This window comes from Gymnoscopelus microlampas, assembly GCF_963454915.1.
Source record: "Gymnoscopelus microlampas genome assembly, chromosome: 16".
Classification (NCBI taxonomy): domain Eukaryota; kingdom Metazoa; phylum Chordata; class Actinopteri; order Myctophiformes; family Myctophidae; genus Gymnoscopelus; species Gymnoscopelus microlampas.
The window spans coordinates 50,779,364-50,799,482 of NC_139953.1; the positions used below are offsets into that span (position 1 = coordinate 50,779,364).

Sequence of the window (20,119 nt, forward strand, 5' to 3'; positions counted from 1 at the left end):
AGGTCCGTCAACGTTCTGATTGGTCAGGCTCGCCAACGTTCTGATTGGTCAGGTCCGTCAACGTTCTGATTGGTCAGGCTCGCCAACGTTCTGATTGGTCAGGTCCGTCAACGTTCTGATTGGTCAGGCTCGCCAACGTTCTGATTGGTCAGGTCCGTCAACGTTCTGATTGGTCAGGCCTGTCAAGGTTCTGATTTGTCAGGCAAGGGGACTATTCATGACATCACTATGATGTCAAGGTTTATTTTTTATTTCCTCATGTTTTTTTTTGTATATATTTTTATTTTCTCATGCTTTTCCCCCTTTTTTTGTATGTATTTTTAACGGCGATGGTCCTGCTCTATACCTGGCTTTTCCGTCAACGTTCTGATTGGTCAGGCCCGTCAAGGTTCTGATTGGTCAGGCCCGTCAAGGTTCTGATTGGTCAGGCCCGTCAAGGTTCTGATTGGTCAGGCCTGTCAAGGTTCTGATTTGTCAGGCAAGGGGACTATTCATGACATCACTATGATGTCAAGGTTTATTTTTTATTTCCTCATGTTTTTTTTTTGTATATATTTGTATTTTCTCATGTTTTTTTTTGTATATATTTTTATTTTCTCATGCTTTTCCCCCTTCTTTTTTTGTATGTATTTTTAACGGCGATGGTCCTGCTCTATACCTGGCTTTTCCGTCAACGTTCTGATTGGTCAGGCCCGTCAACGTTCTGATTGGTCAGGCAAGGGAACTATTCATGACATCAATATTATATCATGAATACAAAATTAGATGGTTTATATAAACTGTAAAAGTCCGGAACATAAACACTCTGGGTACAGCTTATAAATTGTATAGATTATTTCATAACACATACATATCTTTCTGGTACCACATTTATACACACGCACACACAAAGTTTATTTTTTAGGTACCCACTCTATCAGCTATGACAGATCAGTTTTTGCCACTTACCTTGGAATGCATTTGGTGATTCGCTTCCAATGGCACTATTTAGTGCCACTGGAAGCCTTGAAATACATTTACAGAGATTTAATATTGTTTCTCTAGTAGAAACACATATCTATGACAAAATATATCAAAGGCGCCGCTACCTTCACACAGGTGTGATTTTTTAATTACCATTCACTCATTCACACTTGTTTTTTGCCAGACCTGAAAGGTATGTCCTACATGAGCCTTTGCCACCATTTGGTCCATACATGGTATGTCCGTCTGTGGTTAGGTTTCTTCAGCATGAGTAAATAGGCATAGACTACTCATGACATCACTATGATGTCACAGTACAAATACAGATGGTATTTATACTGTAAGACACAGGCTGACACGTCATGTGAAGTCCGGCTTAGGTCTGGCAGAACCAGGTCTCCTGTTTTTTTTTAACTACTTTTGCTGGGGACCCCCTGGAACCCCTCCCCTAAGGACCCCTGGGTTCCCCGGACCCCACTTTGAGAACCACCGATCTAGACGTCAAATTACAACATAGATCACCCCCCCTCCCCCTGCTGCCCAGTTGTGGGATTCCTATACCACTGTAATGTGATGGACAATCAGTACAGTAGATATTTCTATTTCATGCTCTTGGCTTTGCTTTTGTGCTGCATCGTTATGTAACGTAAGCCAAAAAGAACCCTTTACAATTGTTAAAGTGAGCGATAAAAGAACAGAAAACACATTTGCACTTACAGTATATATTTAATAATGCCTTCTACACTGCAATGCAGAGATTTGTCCAACTTCATAAGCAATCATCTCCAAGGCAGTATCAGAGCCAGAGGTTGTACTTTTGTTTTTATTCCAGAGAGTGTTAACCCCTTCAATTCGGGAACGCATCTCTTGTCATTTTAGTTTTATTTGGCTATTCAAAAATAGCAGATATACAAGCTCATAGTGTGGCACTCGGTGCCGCGCTATGAGCTTGTAGATCTGCTATTTTTTGAAAAATCGTGAAAATTTGTGCAAATCTTTGAATATATATATATATATATATATATATATATATATATATATATATATATATATATATATATATATATATATATTTCTAAAGCAAACATTTGTAAAACATTTTGTTCCAGGGACCTCCAGACCAGAAGCAAATATTTGAGTTAAAAGTTTTCACTTTTAAAAAATATATATTCAAAGATTTGCACAAAATGTAATGTTCTAGATGTTTCAAAAAATGGCAGATCTACAGGCTCATAGCACGGCACTCTGTGTCGCGCTATGAGCTTGTATATCTGCAATTTTTTGAATAGCATAAGTATAAAATAATGGTTGTGTAGCTCAAATTTAAAATGACACACGTTCCCAGATTGAATGGGTTAGAAATATATATATATATGAAAAAAGGCTTGTCCCAGGAAACAAGGTGCTAAAAGGTATTGCTACAGGTTTAAAAAGTTTTGGCTGTGGCCTTTTATGATCTTGTTTTATCCTGCGTGCCCTCCGCCAAGCGTGACCGCACCTCCTTTGTGTCCGGATAATAAGTCGCTCCCATAAAGAATTCAGATTGTTTCTTGCTGCCGATAACCCCTGCTAGCATTTGGACCTGAAGAAGCATCTGTGTCACTTTTTCATTTGAGCTAAAAAAAAGCATTATTTTACACTTTGGCTATTCAAAAATAGCAGATATACAAGCTCATAGCGCGGCACCGAGTGCCGCACTATGAGCTTGTAGATCTGCTATTTTAGAAAAATCGTTATTTTTTTTTTGCAAATCTTGAGATTTGAGTTACAAAAGCGAACATTTGTAACTCAAATCTTTGCTTCTGTTTTTTTTTAAACTTATGTCGCCATAATATCAGTGGTTGTTTTTTCCATGTCAAGGACGCCCAAAATGACATGTATTTGGCCGCGGACCCCCATCTAAAAATATATGTTCCAGGGACCCCCGGAAGCAAAGATTCAAGTTCAAAATGTTCGCTTTAAAACAATATATATTAAAAGATTTGCACACATTTTCAAGATTTTTCAAAAATAGCAGATCTACAAGCTCGTAGCGCGGCACTCGGTGCCGCGCTATGAGCTTGTAGATCTGCTATTTTTGAATAGCCAAAGTGTAAAATAATGCTTTTTAGCTCAAATCAAAAAGTGACACAGATGCTTCTTCAGGTCTTAAAGGGTTAAACCATTAAGACCGGTAACACATCTGTGTCATTTTGAAGATTTGTAGCTACAGTATAACTATTATGTTATACTTTGGGCCATTAAAAAATAGCAGATCTACAAGCTCAGAGCTTGTAGATCTTCATTTTTTTTTACATTTTGTTTCTTTTTTCTTGTTGCAAATCTTTGATTATATATATTATTTTACAGTGATTTTTTTAAACTAAAATCTTTGCTTCTGGGGGTCATCCCTGGAACAAAATATTTGTAAATGGGGGTCTGCGGCTAAAAGCATATCATTTTTGTTGTTTGGTTGCGATGTCAAGGACCCCAAAAATGATATGTAATTGGCCACGGACCCCCATCTCAAAATATTTTGTTCCAGGGACCCCCAGAAGCAAATATTGGAGTTAAAAATGTATATGTATTCAAAGATTTCCACACATTTTTATTTTTTTTTGGGGGGAAATATAGCAGATCTACAAGCTCATATATGAGCTTGTAGATCTGCTATATTTGAAAAATTGTGAAATATTTGATTTTGTAACTAAGATCTTTGTTTCTGGGGGTCCCTGGAACACAATATTTTGAGATGGGGGTCCGTGGACAAATAGATATCATTTTGGGGCTCCTGGACATGAACATTTTTTGAGAACCACTGATATATAGCAACCTGTATATCAAAGTTTAAAAACTGTTAGGATTTAGAAGACATTTGTAGAATCCCCAGAAGCAATGATTTGAGTTTAAATAGTATAGAAATATATATTTGAACTTTTTTTTTTCAAAAACGTAAAATAAAAAATAGCAGATCTACAAGCTCATAGACCAAATAAATCTTAAAATGACACAGATGCTTTCCCGTTCTTAATGGATTAAAATCCCCGGCACTTTCAATTTACCTCGCAGCCCCCTGTCCCCCCCCCCCCCCCCCCCCCCCTCATCCCAGCCTGCTTTCCTTATCGTCTGGCTCCTCTGGTTACTTTATACATACAATATAATACAACGATAAAAAATGTCATTACCTTAATATTTATCTGTCAAATGTAAATAGCTACGAATATGACTATGGGTTCACACTTTATATTTCTATAACAGTGAAAACAGCACATTATAGGCCAACAGTCTTATTTTACATTCCACAGACCAGGAGACACGTACTTTCCCATAACTTCACACACACACACACACACACACACACACACACACACACACACACACACACACACACACACACACACACACACACACACACACACACACACACACACACACACACACATTAATTGTATTTAAGGTATTATTCCAACAGTTCACACATCTTGCTGATGTTTTTTCACATTGTTGTACTTCATCCAGCAGATATGGAGTCTTTAGTCATTAGTCATGTTTTAAAACTCTCTTTGGGTGATTGTGTCTGTGGTCAGTATGTGTCTGTGATGTCTTGGTACAGACAGGTGGTCAGTATGTGTCTGTGATGTGTTGGTACAGTGGACAGGTGGTCAGTATGTGATGTCTTGGTACAGAGGACAGGTGGTCAGTCTGTGATGTCTTGGTACAGAGGACAGGTGGTCAGTCTGTGATGTCTTGGTACAGAGGACAGGTGGTCAGTCTGTGATGTCTTGGTACAGAGGACAGGTGGTCAGTATGTGATGTCTTGGTACAGAGGACAGGTGGTCAGTATGTGATGTCTTGGTACAGAGGACAGGTGGTCAGTCTGTGATGTCTTGGTACAGTGGACAGGTGGTCAGTATGTGATGTCTTGGTACAGAGGACAGGTGGTCAGTATGTGATGTCTTGGTACAGAGGACAGGTGGTCAGTATGTGATGTCTTGGTACAGAGGACAGGTGGTCAGTATGTGATGTCTTGGTACAGAGGACAGGTGGTCAGTATGTGATGTCTTGGTACAGAGGACAGGTGGTCAGTCTGTGATGTCTTGGTACAGTGGACAGGTGGTCAGTATGTGATGTCTTGGTACAGAGGACAGGTGGTCAGTCTGTGATGTCTTGGTACAGAGGACAGGTGGTCAGTCTGTGATGTCTTGGTACAGAGGACAGGTGGTCAGTCTGTGATGTCTTGGTACAGAGGACAGGTGGTCAGTATGTGATGTCTTGGTACAGTGGACAGGTGGTCAGTATGTGATGTCTTGGTACAGAGGACAGGTGGTCAGTATGTGATGTCTTGGTACAGAGGACAGGTGGTCAGTATGTGATGTCTTGGTACAGAGGACAGGTGGTCAGTATGTGATGTGTTGGTACAGTGGACAGGTGGTCAGTATGTGATGTCTTGGTACAGAGGACAGGTGGTCAGTATGTGATGTCTTGGTACAGAGGACAGGTGGTCAGTCTGTGATGTCTTGGTACAGAGGACAGGTGGTCAGTATGTGATGTCTTGGTACAGAGGACAGGTGGTCAGTCTGTGATGTCTTGGTACAGAGGACAGGTGGTCAGTATGTGATGTCTTGGTACAGAGGACAGGTGGTCAGTCTGTGATGTCTTGGTACAGTGGACAGGTGGTCAGTATGTGATATCTTGGTACAGAGGACAGGTGGTCAGTCTGTGATGTCTTGGTACAGAGGACAGGTGGTCAGTCTGTGATGTCTTGGTACAGAGGACAGGTGGTCAGTCTGTGATGTCTTGGTACAGAGGACAGGTGGTCAGTATGTGATGTCTTGGTACAGAGGACAGGTGGTCAGTCTGTGATGTCTTGGTACAGTGGACAGGTGGTCAGTATGTGATGTCTTGGTACAGAGGACAGGTGGTCAGTCTGTGATGTCTTGGTACAGAGGACAGGTGGTCAGTATGTGATGTCTTGGTACAGAGGACAGGTGGTCAGTCTGTGATGTCTTGGTACAGAGGACAGGTGGTCAGTCTGTGATGTCTTGGTACAGAGGACAGGTGGTCAGTATGTGATGTCTTGGTACAGAGGACAGGTGGTCAGTATGTGATGTCTTGGTACAGAGGACAGGTGGTCAGTCTGTGATGTCTTGGTACAGTGGACAGGTGGTCAGTATGTGATGTCTTGGTAGGGGCGGCAGTGGCTCAGGGGTAGAGTGGCCGGGTAGAGTGAACTGGAAAACCGCAAGGTTCCCAGTTCGATCCCGGGCTGGGGCGCTCCCCTAGAGTTAGTGTCGAAGTGTCCTTGAGCAAGACGCTGAACCCCTAATTGCTCCCGATGAGCAGGTTGGTGCCTTGCATGGTTTCCTCCGCCATCGGTGTGTGAATGTGTGTGTGAATGGGTTAATGGCACAATCAATGTAAAGCGCTTCGGATAGAAGCGCTATATAAATGCACCATTTACCATTTACCATTTGGTATCGGCAGTTCCCCTCTCTCCTTGGGTATCTGATGGGGTTTGAAATACTCTTAACTCCTGGCTATTGTTTTCCTTAACTCTGACTGCCAATGATGAGATTTCTCGTCATATTTTGCTAAGGTGCAGCCTGCCAATGACGAAGATTTTGTCATCCGTGGTTTTCCACTAGATGGCGCAGTTCACTAACCTGGGAGTCACCAATTGACTCCCAGGGAAGCAAAGCAGCAGCAAATCACGTGATCACGAAATAACTTCCTTGTTATTTGATCTTCAAAAAACGCGTTGTGAGCTTGTGGATCAGCCATTTTTGGTTTACAACCCTGGCATGCAACTACTGTTATAGTAAATCGACCATTCTTCAACCCAGAACCCTAAACATTCCCTCAAATCCATATATATCATTATGATTTACTTTTTACATTTTTATTTCAAGGACCTCAGTAGCTCTTTGAGTTAAAGACCTGTAATGAACCAGTAACTCTCTGAGTTAAAGACCTGTAATGAACCAGTAACTCTGAGTTAAAGACCTGTAATGAACCAGTAACTCTGAGTTCAAGACCTGTAATGAACCATTAACTCTCTGAGTTAAAGACCTGTAATGAACCAGTAACTCTGAGTTAAAGACCTGTAATGGACCAGTAACTCTGAGTTAAAGACCTGTAATGAACCATTAACTCTGAGTTAAAGACCTGTAATGAACCATTAACTCTGAGTTAAAGACCTGTAATGAACCAGTAACTCTGAGTTAAAGACCTGTAATGAACCAGTAACTCTCTGAGTTAAAGACCTGTAATGAACCAGTAACTCTCTGAGTTAAAGACCTGTAATGTACCAGTAACTCTGAGTTAAAGACCTGTAATGAACCATTAACTCTGAGTTAAAGACCTGTAATGTACCAGTAACTCTGAGTTAAAGACCTGTAATGAACCAGTAACTCTGAGTTAAAGACCTGTAATGAACCAGTAACTCTCTGAGTTAAAGACCTGTAATGTACCAGTAACTCTGAGTTAAAGACCTGTAATGAACCATTAACTCTGAGTTAAAGACCTGTAATGAACCAGTAACTCTCTGAGTTAAAGACCTGTAATGAACCATTAACTCTGAGTTAAAGACCTGTAATGAACCAGTAACTCTGAGTTAAAGACCTGTAATGAACCATTAACTCTGAGTTAAAGACCTGTAATGAACCAGTAACTCTGAGTTAAAGACCTGTAATGAACCATTAACTCTGAGTTAAAGACCTGTAATGAACCAGTAACTCTCTGAGTTAAAGACCTGTAATGAACCAGTAACTCTCTGAGTTAAAGACCTGTAATGAACCATTAACTCTGAGTTAAAGACCTGTAATGTACCATTAACTCTGAGTTAAAGACCTGTAATGTACCAGTAACTCTGAGTTAAAGACCTGTAATGTACCAGTAACTCTGAGTTAAAGACCTGTAATGTACCAGTAACTCTGAGTTAAAGACCTGTAATGAACCATTAACTCTGAGTTAAAGACCTGTAATGTACCAGTAACTCTGAGTTAAAGACCTGTAATGAACCAGTAACTCTGAGTTAAAGACCTGTAATGTACCAGTAACTCTGAGTTAAAGACCTGTAATGTACCAGTAACTCTCTGAGTTAAAGACCTGTAATGTACCAGTAACTCTCTGAGTTAAAGACCTGTAATGTACCAGTAACTCTCTGAGTTAAAGACCTGTAATGTACCAGTAACTCTCTGAGTTAAAGACCTGTAATGAACCATTAACTCTCTGAGTTAAAGACCTGTAATGAACCAGTAACTCTCTGAGTTAAAGACCTGTAATTAACCAGTAACTCTCTGAGTTAAAGACCTGTAATGAACCAGTAACTCTCTGAGTTAAAGACCTGTAATGAACCAGTAACTCTCTGAGTTAAAGACCTGTAATGTACCAGTAACTCTGAGTTAAAGACCTGTAATGTACCATTAACTCTGAGTTAAAGACCTGTAATGTACCAGTAACTCTGAGTTAAAGACCTGTAATGTACCATTAACTCTCTGAGTTAAAGACCTGTAATGAACCAGTAACTCTCTGAGTTAAAGACCTGTAATGAACCATTAACTCTGAGTTAAAGACCTGTAATGTACCAGTAACTCTCTGAGTTAAAGACCTGTAATGAACCATTAACTCTCTGAGTTAAAGACCTGTAATGAACCATTAACTCTGAGTTAAAGACCTGTAATGAACCATTAACTCTCTGAGTTAAAGACCTGTAATGAACCAGTAACTCTGAGTTAAAGACCTGTAATGAACCAGTAACTCTGAGTTAAAGACCTGTAATGAACCATTAACTCTCTGAGTTAAAGACCTGTAATGAACCATTAACTCTGAGTTAAAGACCTGTAATGAACCAGTAACTCTCTGAGTTAAAGACCTGTAATGAACCATTAACTCTGAGTTAAAGACCTGTAATGAACCAGTAACTCTCTGAGTTAAAGACCTGTAATGAACCATTAACTCTGAGTTAAAGACCTGTAATGAACCAGTAACTCTGAGTTAAAGACCTGTAATGAACCAGTAACTCTCTGAGTTAAATACCTGTAATGAACCAGTAACTCTCTGAGTTAAAGACCTGTAATCAACCATTAACTCTGAGTGAAATACCTGTAATGAACCAGTAACTCTGAGTTAAAGACCTGTAATGAACCAGTAACTCTCTGAGTTAAAGACCTGTAATGAACCAGTAACTCTCTGAGTTAAAGACCTGTAATGTACCAGTAACTCTCTGAGTTAAAGACCTGTAATGAACCATTAACTCTCTGAGTTAAAGACCTGTAATGTACCAGTAACTCTCTGAGTTAAAGACCTGTAATGAACCATTAACTCTCTGAGTTAAAGACCTGTAATGTACCAGTAACTCTCTGAGTTAAAGACCTGTAATGAACCAGTAACTCTCTGAGTTAAAGACCTGTAATGTACCAGTAACTCTCTGAGTTAAAGACCTGTAATGTACCAGTAACTCTGAGTTAAAGACCTGTAATGTACCAGTAACTCTCTGAGTTAAAGACCTGTAATGAACCATTAACTCTCTGAGTTAAAGACCTGTAATGAACCAGTAACTCTGAGTTAAAGACCTGTAATGAACCATCAACTCTGAGTTAAAGACCTGTAATGAACCATTAACTCTGAGTTAAATACCTGTAATGAACCAGTAACTCTCTGAGTTAAAGACCTGTAATGAACCATTAACTCTCTGAGTTAAAGACCTGTAATGAACCATTAACTCTCTGAGTTAAAGACCTGTAATGAACCATTAACTCTCTGAGTTAAAGACCTGTAATGGTCAATCTGAATATTTTCCTAATGTGTAAGCCTAACTCTAACATCATGGGACAATGTGAATCAGGGGGGAAACACAGTGTGTGTGTGTGTGTGTGTGTGTGTGTGTGTGTGTGTGTGTGTGTGTGTGTGTGTGTGTGTGGTGTGTGTGTGTGTGTGTGTGTGTGTGTGTGTGTGTGTGTGTGTGTGTGTGTGTGTGTGTGTGTGTGTGTGTGTGTGTGTGTGTGTGTGTGTGGGCTAGCATCTGTTGTCGCTCTGCTCTGCCTTATAAATGTCCTTAAACTCCAAACGAGTTGCCTGGTTACATGTTACAGGATGATAGGGATCAAAGTTGTTGATCAAAACCCTTCCACTGACACAGTTTGTCTTATGTGTGTCTTCTCTGCTGTGCATCATAGATGTGTTAAAGACCAGAAGATGAGTGTCTCTGGGGACAGAGTGGAGGAGGGAACAGAGTCTCCAGCAGCCAGCAATGAAGACAAACCACCAGACTTAAGGTAACATCACTGTTTCTCACTCACTGCATCTTGTGCAGCTGAGGCCTAGTGTTTGTGTCGCTCACGCTGAGGGAGAGAGAGACGGCCAGTGTGAAGCATGTTTGTTACTACATTGCTTATGTCTAACATAACATGTTTTGGATACATATTTTAGTGTGCTAATTAAGTTTAAAATGAGTAATACACCGCCTGGACGTCATCTTGACTGAGATTCATAAAGGAGTAGCTTTGTAATTAAAATCAGGTGTGTTTGGAGGAATGTGAGCTATGAGAATCAAACAGGTGAATGAAATCTCTCTATTCATTCAAGAGTTACAGTATAATTGGAAAACCAGTCTGATTTAAAAATGAGCGCTCGTTTTCTTTGAGTTCACCACCCACAGTACAAAACGGGCGCTCCCCCCTGTTATATATTGTTATCAATTCACTCTGATTGTGATCAGCCTACCCATTGGTATACTAACACTGACACCTGTTGGTGCTGAACTGTGTAAGCAACACTAGAGGGCGATGCAAGCCAAGGTATCTCATTCTCAGTTATGTGACAGACCTGCGGTGAATAAACTAACCTGACACAACGACCAGCTCGCGGATAAACCGTGTATTTCGGTGAGCGGTGCCGTCGTGCGATGGAGCTGAAACGGGCTCGAAACGGGAGCTACTACTAAAGCTAAGCTACTAAGTTAAAGCTAAGCGGCTAACCATAGTGTTCCTAGGATGAGCGGGGGGTAAATGGTAAATGGTGCATTTATATCCGAAGTGCTTTACATTGATTGTGCCATTAACCCATTCACACACACATTCATACACCGATGGCGGAGGTAACCATGCAAGGCACCAACCTGCTCATCGGGAGCAATTAGGGATTCAGTGTCTTGCTCAAGGACACTTCCACACTAACTCTAGGGGAGCGCCCCAGCCCGGGATCGAACTGGGAACCTTGCGGTTTTCCAGTTCACTCTACCCGGCCACTCTACCCCTGAGCCACTGCCGCCCCCTGCCGCCCCGCGGTTGCCACGGGTGCAATACGTTAGTCCGACAGACCATTCCTCCGACAGCGCATGCCTCCGACGTTTACTATACTAACCCTATACCTAACCCGAACCCTAACCCTAACCGCACGCGGATGCCACATAGTTGGAGAAATGGGATGTCGGACTTACGTATGCCTCCCGCTGCCACTGCCGCCCCCGGGGTAGCAGGGTTTCCTGCAGGAAAAAGGTTAGCCCAGGGGGAGGCACGGGGGAGAGACCATATATCCAAACAGAAAAGTCCTATCCGATTGTATTAAATTATGTTAAACTCACCACCATGGCAGCTTTACGGAAAGCTTGAATTATCCTCTTTCTATCTGCAACGTTTTTCTTTCATAAAAATCCACCGTAGAGACGTGCAGGCGCTTCCAAACTCTGAAGTGTCAGAGTTTGGAAGCGCTCGTTTTCAATAACACAACATCCTGCTGCCTCCTGCATCATGTGACATTTATAAACAGGTGGTACGCAGGACCGTTGAGTGATTTACAACGAGCGCTTCCAAACTCCAACGCTCCATGCTGCTCAATGTTTTACCACTCAGTCTAGATGAGGGGCGTGTCCCGGTGCAACGCCTTGGAGCTGGACATTTTAGTCTCAACATTTTAGGGGCTTTTGATGTAAGAATACACAAAATAATTATTTGTTTTTTTGGGCAATTAATTATTGTTAGGTATGTCCATATTATGACCACGGATATGCTCTAAAAGGGTTAAAAATGTATTTTTCATGTCACCACGTCTTTAATGTTAGTTCATGTTATTAAGGATTCTTCATCAGGAATATATGAGTCAGAAACAGAGTGTTGTGTGATTGTTATGATTCCAGAAGTGACGACCAGAGACAGACACCAGAGTCTCCAGAACACAGCAATGAACCAGACTCCCAGACAAAGTAAGAAAATAATATAGCTGCAAGCAGCGATAATACGGGGCCAGTGAATAGAGAGAGAGAGAGACATGGAAACGGAATAGATTGAAGAGAGAGAGAGTGACATGGAAACAATAGATTGATGAGAGAGAGAGATGGAAACATAATGGTTTGATTGGACATCTCAACCTACTGCCATTAACAGGATTCGAACTCTCAACCTTCAGACTAATAGGCTGCAACACTACCTATAGTGCTATAGCTTTGTCCAGACTGATATTGTCTGTTGAAGATCATAAACTCTTGCCTTCTTTCATGAACCAAGCCCCTGTTTCACTAACACTAAGATCACTCGTTCACAAACCATTTACCAATGAAGAAATTGTACATCTCCTCAGAACCAAAACTAGTGAAAGTAGCCGATCTACAAGCTCACAAACCATGAAAAGTTGTGAGATTGTAGATCAGCTATTTTCAGAATGAAGTATGTCATACGTTGAAAAAACGTACTCTCAAATAAGCATTTCAGGTTATCTTTACCATTTGCACATGTATTCATTGATACAGTCATGTCGTTTGCAATTCAACTTAAATTAAGTCTGCATCAAGTGAGGCTTTAACTGGCGACCTTGAGATTGTGAGGCATTCATTTAAGGGAGACGCCATTGGCCCAACAGACAAGTAACTGTGAAAAAGGAGATCACACAGATGATACAGTTTCACGCAAATAGCTGAAAAATCCTGGGTTTAAGTGTTTTTCAAACTGCTCAAAATTGCGGACAATCTAAGGGCGGAGCTTACTGGTCAAAGCGATAGATGTGTTCCTCATGAGTCAAGGCACAAGTGTAAGCAAGTTTCACGACTTTCGGCCAAACGAGGCATGACTTTTGCCTGTTTAAAGTTTGCATTTTCAAAAAATTGCTATAGCGCCCCCCTTTGGCCAATTGGAGTGAGATTGGTTTCAGTGATATTTGGAATGACTCTCTACATTACTGCAACGTTTCAAAGAAATGTGAGTCTTGCATGTATGTGTTAGGGGCAGATGAATAATTTTCATAAAACTGCAATAGTTAAAATCTATTTCCTCCTGGGATTTTTGAGTAATCTGCACAACACATTTTACACATGAACTTATGACCTTTGCCGACAAAACAAAAGCGGCGGATTTTCCATAAGTGAAAAAATGCAGAAGTTAGGAGCCAATGACTGTTTTTCATATAATTCAAAATGGTGGGAGATCTAAAGGTCAGAGGGCAAAAGTCAGACCACGAAAGTTGTCGGGCATGAAGAGACGCATGTGTGTATCGAAGTTTCATGGTTGTAGGTCAAACAGGGCATGAGTTGTACCTGTTCAAAGTTGGCACTTTCAATTGAGTGCTATAGCGCCACCCTTTGACGAATGAGTGTGAGAATTATTTCTTGGTAGTTTTTCATGAGCATCTACCATATGGCCGAGTTTCGTAAAAAGCGTATGCACGGTTAAGCCAGAACTGGCAAAAACAAGTATTTTTCAAACTGCTCAAAATTGCGGAAAATCTAAGGGCGGAGCTTAATGGTCAAATCGATACGTGTGTTCCTCATGAGTCAAGGCACATGTGTAAGCAAGTTTCACGACTTTCGGCCAAACGAGGCATGACTTATGCCTGTTTAAAGTCTGCCTTTTCAAAAAATTGCTATAGCGCCCCCTTTTGGCCAATTGGAGTAAGATTGGTTTCAGTGATATTTGGAATGACCCTGTACATTTCTGCAAAGTTTCAAAGAAATGTGAGTCTGCATGTATGTTTTAGGCACAGATGAATAATTTTCATAAAACTGTAATAGTTAAAATCTATCTCCTCCTGGGATTTTTGAGCAATCTGCACGAAACGTTTACCACTTGAACTTTGGACCTCTACCTACAAAAATTTCCAACGGATTTTCCATAAGTGAAAAAATGCAGAAGTTAGGAGCCAATGACTGTTTTTCATATAATTCAAAATGGTGGGAGATCTAAAGGTCAGAGGTCAAAAGTCAGACCACGAAAGTTGTCGGGCATGAAGAGACGCATGTGTGTATCGAAGTTTCATGGTTGTAGGTCAAACAGGGCATGAGTTGTACCTGTTCAAAGTTGGCACTTTCAATTGAGTGCTATAGCGCCACCCTTTGACGAATGAGTGTGAGAATTATTTCTTGGTAGTTTTTCATGAGCATCTACCATATGGCCGAGTTTCGTAAAAAGCGTATGCACGGTTAAGCCAGAACTGGCAAAAACAAGTATTTTTCAAACTGCTCAAAATTGCGGAAAATCTAAGGGCGGAGCTTAATGGTCAAATCGATACGTGTGTTCCTCATGAGTCAAGGCACATGTGTAAGCAAGTTTCACGACTTTCGGCCAAACGAGGCATGACTTATGCCTGTTTAAAGTCTGCCTTTTCAAAAAATTGCTATAGCGCCCCCTTTTGGCCAATTGGAGTAAGATTGGTTTCAGTGATATTTGGAATGACCCTGTACATTTCTGCAAAGTTTCAAAGAAATGTGAGTCTGCATGTATGTTTTAGGCACAGATGAATAATTTTCTTTAAACTGTAATAGTTAAAATCTATCTCCTCCTGGGATTTTTGAGCAATCTGCACGAAACGTTTAGCACTTGAACCTTGGACCACTGCCTACAAAAATTTCCAACGGATTTTCCATAAGTGAAAAAATGCAGAAGTTAGGAGCCAATGACTGTTTTTCATATAATTCAAAATGGTGGGAGATCTAAAGGTCAGAGGTCAAAAGTCAGAGGGTGAAAGTTGTTCAGCATGAGGAGACGCATATGTGTATCCAAGTTTCATGGCTGTAGGTCAAACAGGGCATGAGTTGTACCTGGTCAAAGTTGGCACTTTCAATTGAGTGCTATAGCGCCACCTTTGGACGAAAGATTGTGAGAATTATTTTTTGATCGTTTTTCATGACCATCTACCATATGGCCGAGTTTCATAAAAAGCGACAGCGCGGTTCAGCCAGAACTGCGAAAAGTGGCAGAAGAAGAAGTGACAGAATACTGCCAATAACAATACGTGTCCAGAGCAGAGCTCTGGCCCCGTAATAAACTTTAATTCATGTTAGCTTAACTCTTTCACTGCCAGGAATTAATGAATACATTTTACATCTACCGTACCCTTGCCAGTGAAAATGGCGATTTACTGTACCTTTGAAAAATCATGGAATATTCTCTGTGACCGCCGTCCTCACGGACAGGGGCTCGTTGCATGCACAGGGATCCGGTAGCGTCGGGCCGGCCGAGATCCTCCATTCCAGATCTATGACCGTTTACATGTGGCTTTAAAAAAAAAAACTTTAAAACAACAGAAATCCGAGAAAAAAGTACTTTTGTAATTCCTTTAATATGTCCGTTCCATTTGTGACAAAGTCAATGTTTTAATATGTCTTGTTACAAAGTCAATGTATTAATATGTCTTGTGACAAAGTCAATGTTTTAATATGTCTTGTGACAAAGTCAATGTATTAATATGTCTGTTTCATTTGTGACAAAGTCAATGTTTTAATATGTCTTGTGACAAAGTCAATGTATTAATATGTCTGTTTCATTTGTGACAAAGTCAATGTTTTAATATGTCTTGTTACAAAGTCAATGTATTAATATGCCTTGTGACAAAGTCAATGTTTTAATATGTCTTGTGACAAAGTCAATGTATTAATATGTCTGTTTCATTTGTGACAAAGTCAATGTTTTAATATGTCTTGTTACAAAGGGCCAGTGAATCAACGTCTCACCTCTCTGGCCCCTCCCCTAACATAGGCCATGTGTTGCCGGGCAGAGTAGTGGGGTCGAGAATCAGCGGTCTCATCAAGAAGCTCACCACGACTCAGAAGAGTGCAGAAGTACCAACACACTCCAGATGTGAAACCTTCCCGAGGCTCCATGGAGAGGCCTCTCTTCCCTTCAGCAGGTGAGTCAGTGGCAACGGATTACAGCGAGCAATTTAGTTTTTCCTATACTACGAGACGTGCGTGTATGAGGTGATCTCCGTGAGGACGGCGATCACGGATAATATTCCATGATTTTTCAAAGCTCAGTCAAATCGCTCGTTTTTGCTGGAAGCAGCGTCACACTAATACTCTGGCAGTTAAAGAGTTAAGACTGAATGAGATGCCTGCACCTTCAGGCGGTGAAACTGAGTGAACCTTTTTCAATCTGACTGGTTTTCCAATCTCACTGTGACAGATGTATGTCATCACATTGTATGTTTTCCTTTGACAGAAAGTAATTAGGATTGGCTTTTTAGGGGCTTTTTATGTAAGAATACACAAACAAAATGGGCAACTATTGTTAGGTATTTCCATATTATGACCAGGGATATGCTCTAAAAGGGTTAAAATTGTATTTTTCATTTCACCACGTCTTTAATGTTAGTTCATGTTATTAAGGATTCTTCATCAGGAATATATGAGTCATAAACAGAGTGTTGTGTGATTGTTATGATTCCAGAAGTGACGACCAGAGACAGACACCAGAGTCTCCAGAACACAGCAATGAACCAGACTCCCAGACAAAGTAAGAAACTGAAAACTACTACTACTACTGTAGCCTATACTATATTTGGTTCACACTTGTTATTTTATATTTTTGTAGCAACAGTTAAAACTCATTCTTCAAAAACAGGCAAGCCCATTGACCGAAAGTAAAAGGTTTACGTTCGTCTCACTTGACAAACATGCTAAGCTTTGCTAACCACTGATTGTTCACTAAACTATCGTCGGGAACGTATAGAGAGTATGCATTTTGCGTCACTTTTCCACCGGGACACGCCCCTCATCTAGACTGAGTGGCAAAACATTGAGCAGCATGGAGCGTTGGAGTTTGGATGGAAGCGCTTGTTGTAAATCACTCAACGGTCCTGCTTACCACCTGTTTCTAAATGTCACATGATGCAGGAGGCAGCAGGATGTTGTGTTATTGAAAACGAGCGCTTCCAAACTCTGACACTTCAGAGTTTGGAAGCGCCTGCACGTCTCTACGGTGGATTTTTATGAAAGAAAAACGTTGCAGATAGAAAGAGGATAATTCAAGCTTTCCGTAAAGCTGCCATGGTGGTGAGTTTAACATAATTTAATACAATCGGATAGGACTTTTCTGTTTGGATATATGGGCTGTCAAGGCCAGAAAGTCGTTTTTTTTGCCACTCAGTAGGCGTTCCGGCATAACTTCCGGGTACGATGATGTCACGCGCATAGCCTCTATAGAGAACATCAACGTTAACAGTAAAGCTTTTCACATGGAAGGCTTTATTAGTGGTTTGCAGCATTCTTATTTCCACACGATGTTTATGTTTATTCATTAATTTGCAGTGAGAGGCAGATCAGTGAGCCACGCCGCCGGACAGACAAAGTCCTGTTAAACTGACGTGCGGACGCAGTCATGCTCATCTCAAGCACATATGCTGGAGTTCAATAGTTTTGGAAGTTTTTCTAAGTGACTCACGGGTAAAGAAGGCTTAAAACAAGCTATTATCGTGAGGTACATGCCACTGTTTGCTTTTAGCTGAAGCCTAACCTCGCGTCACTAGGCTTATAGGCCACTAGGCGTATATATATCGATGGTGCACGCTCTCCTCCTCTGCACTGGACGTGTGATGAAAACACAACAGCCCTTTGGTCTAGCCTTTGAGCTGGACATTTTAGCCTTGCCCCCCCAATCGTACTGTGACATATGTATGTCATCACATTGTACGTTTCCATTTGACAGAAAGTAATTAGGATAGTTTTTTAGGGGCTTTTGATGTAAGAATACACAAAAGAATTCTTTGTTTTTTTGGGCAATTAATTATTGTATGTCCATATTATGTCCATATTATGACCACGGATATGCTCTAAAAGGGTTAAAAATGTATTTTTCATGTCACCACGTCTTTAATGTTAGTTCATGTTATTAAGGATTCTTCATCAGGAATATATGAGTCATAAACAGAGTGTTGTGTGATTGTTATGATTCCAGAAGTGACGACCAGAGACAGACACCAGAGTCTCCAGAACACAGCAATGAACCAGACTCCCAGACAAAGTAAGAAACTATAAACTTTAATTCATGTTAGCTTAACTCTTTCACTGCCAGGAATTAATGAATACATTTTACATCTACCGTACCCTTGCCAGTGGAAATGGCGATTTACTGTACCTTGGAAAAATCATGGAATATATGGAATATTCTCTGTGACCGCCGTCCTCACGGACAGGGGCTCGTTGCATGCACAGGGATCCGGTAGCGTCGGGCCGGCCGAGATCCTCCATTCCAGATCTATGACCGTTTACATGTGGCTTTAAAAAAAAAAAAACTTTAAAACAACAGAAATCCGAGAAAAAAGTACTTTTGTAATTCCTTTAATATGTCCGTTTCATTTGTGACGAAGTCAATGTATTGATATGTCTGTTTCATTTGTGACAAAGTCAATGTATTAATATGTCTTGTGACAAAGTCAATGTATTAATATGTCTGTTTCATTTGTGACAAAGTCAATGTATTAATATGTCTTGTGACAAAGTCAATGTATTAATATGTCTGTTTCATTTGTGACAAAGTCAATGTTTTAATATGTCTTGTTACAAAGGGCCAGTGAATCAACGTCTCACCTCTCTGGCCCCTCCCCTAACAGAGGCCATGTGTTGCCGGGCAGAGTAGTGGGGTCGAGAATCAGCGGTCTCATCAAGAAGCTCACCACGACTCAGAAGAGTGCAGAAGTACCAACACACTCCAGATGTGAAACCTTCCCGAGGCTCCATGGAGAGGCCTCTCTTCCCTTCAGCAGGTGAGTCAGTGGCAACGGATTACAGCGAGCAATTTAGTTTTTCCTATACTACGAGACGTGCGTGTATGAGGTGATCTCCGTGAGGACGGCGATCACGGATAATATTCCATGATTTTTCAAAGCTCAGTCAAATCGCTCGTTTTTGCTGGAAGCAGCGTCACACTAATACTCTGGCAGTTAAAGAGTTAAGACTGAATGAGATGCCTGCACCTTCAGGCGGTGAAACTGAGTGAACCTTTTTCAATCTGACTGGTTTTCCAATCTCACTGTGACAGATGTATGTCATTTTTTGAAAACATTGTGTATGTTCAGATTCAAGACTATCTCTCAAGTAATGGTCTGATAACAAGCTGCCAACATGCATATAGACAAGGGCACTCTAACAGATGATTGGCTAAAGAGCATGGATGACAGAAGGCTGATAGGGGCGGTACTGTTAGACTTCAGTGCTGCTTTCGATGTTATTGATCATGCTTTGCTGTTGGGAAAACTTAAATGCTATGGTTTTAATTCTGTTGCTCTGGCCTGGATGGAGAGTTACCTGTGAAAGAGAAAGTATAGGATGTATTTTAATGGAAGTTTTTCTGACAGTAAGGAGATGCAGTGCAGGGTTCCTCAAGGAAGTTCCTTAGGTCCTCTTTTATTTTCGATATTCACTAATGACCTACCTTTGGCATTAAATAAATCTAGTGTGGTTATGTACGCGGATGACTCAACCATGTACAGTACAGCATCTACAGTAGGTGAGTTAAATGATATTCTCAATGCTGAAATTAAATCAGTAGCGGATTGGGTCGGCGAAAACAAATTAGCACTGAACATTGCTAAAACCAAATGCATGGTGTTTGGATCTAGACACATGTGTCCCGCCGGGACCCGAGGACAGTCTTCTCGGGCTGACTCATTTTCCAGTGAGCAAATGAAAAAAAAAAAAAAAACGTCTAGAATATTCTAACCCCACTATAGCAATCTGGTAATATCAGGCTACATATCACTTAAATGTCAGAGCTTAACTCGGCATGTAAATATGAAATAAATGAGTTAATGTGAAGTGGAATTGAAAATAACATTGAGGTCCTCTTAACCGAATTTGGCTAATAATTAGCTTGTATGACGTTACTAACACACTGTTTTTAGCCAAACGCGGTAATGTCCGCTCTCCATTAGTTATCGACGCAAGTCGCATTATTACTCTTAATTTTCATGTATTGTA

General features: G+C 40.8%; 2 protein-coding genes across 2 annotated transcripts in view; one reads left to right on the top strand and one right to left on the bottom strand.

Annotated features, from left to right (window-relative positions):
- LOC311063420 (gap junction alpha-1 protein-like) overlaps positions 1-20,119 on the bottom strand; it is a 604,483-nt gene that overhangs the window by 162,662 nt on the left and 421,702 nt on the right. The window lies entirely within an intron of this gene.
- Positions 1-20,119, top strand: part of LOC311063805 (uncharacterized protein) — a 196,618-nt gene that overhangs the window by 91,715 nt on the left and 84,784 nt on the right. Inside the window, exons 4-8 of the mRNA XM_084083411.1 lie at positions 12,077-12,142; positions 15,903-16,053; positions 16,593-16,658; positions 18,099-18,164; positions 18,754-18,906. Of these exons, the coding sequence (XP_083939537.1) occupies positions 12,077-12,142; positions 15,903-16,053; positions 16,593-16,658; positions 18,099-18,164; positions 18,754-18,906 (502 nt within the window). The remainder of the gene's footprint in view (positions 1-12,076; positions 12,143-15,902; positions 16,054-16,592; positions 16,659-18,098; positions 18,165-18,753; positions 18,907-20,119) is intronic.